Genomic DNA, 6,000 nt, shown 5'->3' with positions numbered 1-6,000 from the left:
CGCCCCTGAGGAACTGGAGAGCTGCTGAGTTCCAGCATCACCCTCCAGGCATGTGATCCTCCTTGGGAGTGATTCAGATGGCAACCAGGAATGGAAACTAAGAATTTTAGAAGAAATTGAGTTAACTGTGGTAATTTTATATGCATCTACAGTCAGATAACCTGTGATCAAGAAGCCAGCTATAACAAAGATATTTCTGCACCCTCTTTATCATCTCCCCCTGACAACAGAACATCCCCTTCAAGGGATCAGAAAGTCCCCCCCCTCTTGTTTTTCTGGAAGTAAATGAGTCCTAGAAACACTGGTCCTCCCCCAAGGCTATTTCAGTGAGCGGAAATCTTTTGACTGACCTCAGATGAAGGTATTGTTCCTTTAAGTGGCACCAAGCTCTTCATTTAGAGAAACCACCAACTGCCAGGACACATTAGCATCGGGCCCTGGTCCTGCCAGGCAAGTCTCAGTGCCAGATTAACACCCTTGCAGGGAGCCCCAGTGACCATAATACAAATCCAACTCAAGTGCCACCCTAGAGGATGGGAGCCCACTTTCCTCATCCATTCTAAAGCCCTTCTAAATGAAATGGGTATTTTGGCAAACTAACTTTATTCAAAAGGAACCGAAAAGAAAACCCCGAGAAAGAAAACAAGACAGAAAGTGCTCTAGGATGATGCTTTTTAATTGTTATTTTTATATCTTTAAAAACAAATCAAAACATTAAAAACATTATAGACATGTGCTGAAATTTCCTGTACAACAAATATGAAAACAAAATTTGTACATCATTTCAAGATATTCAACAGTCACTTATTTGAAACACATCAACTTTTCCCTTCTTAAGCAGGCCCCAAATGGGAAAAAGAGTAGAACAGAAATGCAGGAGATGTAATTGCCACATAGTGGAGCTATCAGCCTGAAAAGTGGAAAGCTTGAGATAAGCAACAATGAGAGAAAACACTGACCAAAGAGAGAGGTCTTGGTGATTTTAACAGAGAGAACATCAGAAGGCAGGGAAAAGTTATTTGCAGGAATTCAAGTTATCTACAAGACAGATCCACAAGGTAGTAAAGTATTACCTGTAATCCTCCTCCTCCTGCAGAGATATCCTATGACGCATGTCCTACTCATTCACATCAACACTATGGCCCAACTTCACATTTACAACATTTTAAGCCTTACCAACTTTTCCCACCTATACCTGAGATCAGCAGGTCATTTACTTCAAACGTCAATCTCTTCTCACAGTGAGTCAGTTTTGGGAAAACACAAGCATACAGTTGTATTAAAAATGGATAATCATTAGATGATGACACAAGTGAGAATTTGGTGCCTGCTTCCAACATCAAAACAACGGGACAAATACATTTGTTTTCTGTAAGAGTATCTGGGCAGTGGTTAGGCAGAAACATATACCATTCGAGCTAGTTTTCTGATGTTCTGCTGCAATATAATGCAAACATATGATCTAGCGTACAAGATTCATGTCCCTCTCTTCCGTGCTATATAAAACAAGGTCCTTCTGAAGCAAAAGAGCATTTGCCACCCTAAGGCAGCAAGTTCTTGGGAGACCTGGAATAATGAATACTGGCTCTGTGCTCTGCACAGATGTGCAGTAGTTAAAAGATTAAGAGAGAAAAAAATAACGTGACTGTAAGGGGCAGGCTTTCCTCCCTCCCAGCTCCTTTGGAATGGTTCTGTTTGGTCCGAGTGGTTTATCTTTCTTTGTCATCTGACAGTAGCTTAGGAAGAATGCCGGGTAAGAGATCCACTATGTGGACTGCCAGTTTGGATGGAGTTGGGCAGGATCATTAACGGGTTTTAATTTATTCATTTATTTTAAAGTATTTCAGAGAAAGAGAAAAAAAAAATATATTCAAGAACACACAAGTGGCTGCTACAAAAAAAAAACACAAAACAAAATGCTGAAGCGCACTGTGGTTTGTCCTCCAGTTTTACTCACACAGCACACCACAATTTCACACCAGGTTGGAAAAAATTCCTCTAGATATCTGTAAAGTTACAGTTGTGCACCAGGAATTCCTACGTTTTCCTTCAGCTGACAGTGGATTCTGCGAGGTCGCCAGGTTCCACTGTAATGCCACATATACTACTAGCATCTGTAGCTTTTTCTGACAACTCTGCTAAAACAAACAAAAACCAAAACAAACCAAACAAAAAAAAAAAGCAGCAGAATTCCAGGGACTCTGGTTATTAAACCTTCATAAGATTTTCACCACTTTATAGCTATTCTATAGCATTATTCATAAACTTCATATTCCTCTGCAATACAACCAGTGCAATGATCCAAAGACCAAAAAACAACCCCCCAAGCTACTTAAGAAGTCCTTCATTGGTAATGCCTTCATAAGTCTAACAGTTATGTACCAGCAAAATAAATCCAATCTAATCCCTGACTTGTAAAATCAGCAACTAGGGGTTTTCTGCTTGCTTGTTCTGTTTTTAAAAGGACCAGTTAAAACAACAGCAGCAGTATATTGCAAATAATTGCAAAACAATTATATTAGGTCAATGAGATGCAGGCAGGTAAGATGTGTCTCAGTTTTGAATGGCTGAAACAACTGAGAAATTGGTCTTTATGACAGAATTTTGTGCAATTTGTTTTGGTAGAAACAGTAAAGCCAGTCAATCTGTTTGGGAGTGCTTGGACACTTGGAACCTTAGTTCGACATTTTCACAGATTTATGTATTTGCAGAAAAACAACAACAATGATAAAAAGACACCAACCTGAGTAAAACTCTATTAGAATAGAGTGATCATTATTCAGTAAATCATATATTGCACCTTTAAATAAATCATTATAAATGGTATAAAAACAGGAATATCAGCCAGGAACAGGGAGGAGCTGTTCTGTCCTTCATACACACACCCCTGTCCCCACACACACATTCACATACTCACTTGATCAGGTTTTTTTACTATAGTTAAAGCTCGGAGTGACAGACCACACTCCTTTTCCTCTAGCAGAGGCACCAAAACTTTAAGGCAGGGGATATTTGTGGTGAAATGCAAAAACAAAGCTCACCTCCAAACTTCTGGAGAGTCCTGCCAACAGTGCAACTACAGTTAAATTTGACATAAGCCTTTTTTAAAAATCTGTGTTCTCATTAAGAGTTTCAGTACAAAAATAGAATCTTTGCTGTTTTTTTTCTAGAGTAGCAACTAGAAAAGGCACAATTTCCAAGTATAAATGTCCATTTGAAGGAGCTGTTTGCACTCCTTTTTTTAAATAAAAAGGAACACAGAAAAAATAAATCACAGAGGCACATATCTATTAGCTAAGTAACCAGATACAGTAGATAAAATATGTTCCTGAAACTTACAATTAAATATATTAAAACAGCCCACGAGCCTGGTGTCTGTAAATGAAATCATATAAAACTGTAATAAAAAGCTTGTGTTATTATTTTAATATTTCAATTCTAGTTCTCTGTTCATACTGCAAATGCTATTTCACCTATCAGCACTGTTAAATTCCCAAGAAAAAGCAAGATTCCTCTGATAACTTTAAATAGTTTTGCTTGGGTTTTTTTGTTTTGGTTTGTTTTTTCTTTTTTTAAGTATCAATCTGCGGCTCCTGCCAGCATTGTGTTTTTCCTCCTGTAGTTCACATCGTAGAATGTGGACAGAACTGGTGAAGCCAGACGTGAGACACTGCACACAATCCCGGAAAACATGAGCAGAACATCTCCCTTTCCTATGAGCAGATAACACCTCCTGGAAACACTGCATTCCTTCCAGACTATGCGTGGTAGCCATTGGCCTTCCCGAAGGCTGGCCCAGGCGTGAAATTTTCATAGATTGCCATTGCTGTCATGTTTTGGTAAATAAGATCGGTTTTCTTGTCTTTCTGGGATCTAATAATATCCATAACACACTGGTTTAGGAAGACGTACTGGTCCTGATGGGAGAAAAAGAAAAAGGACGGTAATATATTTCTAGAAAATACCTGATTTTGGAAGTAATTCTGCTCCTGAATATACATTTTGGTTTCTGGATGCACTGCACTGAGTGTTATCACAGAGTATTTTTTAGAAGTTGTATGTACAGTTCATAGAAAATAGGGCTGGAAAGGACCTCATGATGTCATCCGATCAACCCCCCATTAAAAAACTAGGATCAAATTTACTGTCGTGCCTAACAGCTTCTTAAAAGACTTTCGTGATGGAGATTTTACAGCCTTTTCCAAATCAGCTTGAGTTAATCCACACACCTTTTTGGATCAAAGTGATAATTTCAGCAGGAACACATGTGTTCCTGGACAACACAAAAGAAAAGATGCACACCGAGACCACTTGACTCAAGATAATTCTGGCTCACAACTACAAAGGTAAAACTCACGTGGGTAAAACAAGCTGAAAAAGAAAAGTTTTTCAGGATTTGATTCTTTCCAGCTGCAAATGCCAGTCCTACAAAGTACTCTGTAAAGAGACTGCTTGGACGCACTACAGCCCCTGGCTGCAACTGCTGCTGTGGGAATCGATGAAGCAGGAAGGAGGGAAGTTAAATAAAGAGCAATTTCAGATTGCTCCTTAGCATCTCATCTTCCTGTAATTCTGAGCTACATCTTGAATCCACCTTTCCTGGCTTATTACGCACATTTGAAAAACACGCTGCTGGATGAAAGACAGCCTTACCTCAGTTTGCACCATTAAAGGTCGGTGCATGCGAAGATCATATACCACTCCATACACATCCACAGTATTCTCCATTTCAATCTGCTGAATCAGGCGGTCAATGGCAATGAACGTCCCTGTCCTCCCGACACCAGCGCTGCAATGGCATGGGAAAGCTATTTACTGCTTTCTCTCAACCACCTGCTCACCGGTGGCCTGATGAAAAGCCAGTGAAGCTAGTAAGATGCTTTCTACCATTTCAGTGGCTCCAGCATTACAGGCCTCTGCAGTCCAGAGGGGTGGTTCTTACCATCACCAAGAGCCAGGGAGGACACTTTGGGGTTTCCCAGCCTTTCACTTCCACAAGATTACATATAAAAGCACTTGACAAGGCAACTTTTTGAGCTAAGTTTTCCAGGCTAGGAGAGACAATGGCATTTTGTATCACATACTTTGCTACCTACATAGCATTGGTACATTTTGGGGCAAAGGTTTTAATTCAGCAGGGTGCATAGCCCCTGTTCTTAAACAAGGAGACTTTTTTTTTTTTTTAATCACATTGAAAAAGAATTATTCTTAAAAAAGCCACGAGAAAAAGTGTGTCTAACATAAACATGTTCTTCCTACCTGCAGTGCACCAGAGTAGGAGAGTCGATTGGATTTTGACTGCTGTACTCATGAACAAGGTGTCTAAAGTTGATGAGAAGGTCCGTTGTCTCTGGCACTCCGTGATCTGGCCAGGACATGAAATGGAACTGGCGCACTGTGTGGCTCTCTGATGCGTTGGACTAGATGAGTACACGTTAAAACCAAAAGAAAATAGGCTTCAGAAGAGCAACAGTAGGGCTTCCTGCCATATATACTGGGCAAAGCTCAGCTTTATTAAAGATGCCTGTTACAAACTGTGCAGTAATTTGATCAGTGATATTTCAGTTTCCCTCTTCCTTCTACTCTGGTAGAGAATCCTTTGAAATAATTTCCTTTTACTTTTCACTTTACTCCAAGATCATGTCTGCTGCATTACATTTGCTGACAGAGATGGGGCTAATTGTTCAGTCTAGCAGATATTACAAGTATCTGCATAAGCACAAGTTGTGGTGCAAGTCTCAGGGAAACATGAGCTGCAGGATCACTGATGGGGCAATCAGCGGTTCCTATTAGCAGGCTGGATTTTGCTGGCATATCCCTTTCTTCTGCAGGGAGGGACTTACTGACAACTCATTCCCACCTCTGGATATGTTACTTAACACACTGTTGTGGGAAGCCAGGGCATATGAACAAATGCATGTACATAAATATCACAGGAATCTCATTGTCAGTAAATAGTGTGAAAGATTTTAAATCAGACTTTTGGCAGAAAGCAGACAA

At 40.0% G+C, this 6,000-nt stretch overlaps 1 protein-coding gene across 1 annotated transcript in view; it reads right to left on the bottom strand.

Annotated features, from left to right (window-relative positions):
- Positions 1 to 742: 742 nt before the first annotated feature.
- The window catches only part of PTPRJ (protein tyrosine phosphatase receptor type J), a 119,582-nt gene continuing 114,324 nt past the window's right edge, over positions 743 to 6,000 (bottom strand). Inside the window, exons 22-24 of the mRNA XM_075712431.1 lie at positions 5,260 to 5,420; positions 4,654 to 4,789; positions 743 to 3,917 (exon numbers count right to left, since the gene is read on the bottom strand). Coding sequence (XP_075568546.1) covers positions 3,759 to 3,917; positions 4,654 to 4,789; positions 5,260 to 5,420 — 456 coding nt within the window. The 3' untranslated portion in view covers positions 743 to 3,758. The remainder of the gene's footprint in view (positions 3,918 to 4,653; positions 4,790 to 5,259; positions 5,421 to 6,000) is intronic.

The sequence above is a fragment of the Pelecanus crispus genome, chromosome 6, assembly GCF_030463565.1.
Source record: "Pelecanus crispus isolate bPelCri1 chromosome 6, bPelCri1.pri, whole genome shotgun sequence".
NCBI classification, from domain to species: Eukaryota; Metazoa; Chordata; class Aves; order Pelecaniformes; family Pelecanidae; genus Pelecanus; species Pelecanus crispus.
This window is presented reverse-complemented; position numbering and strand designations above follow the sequence as displayed.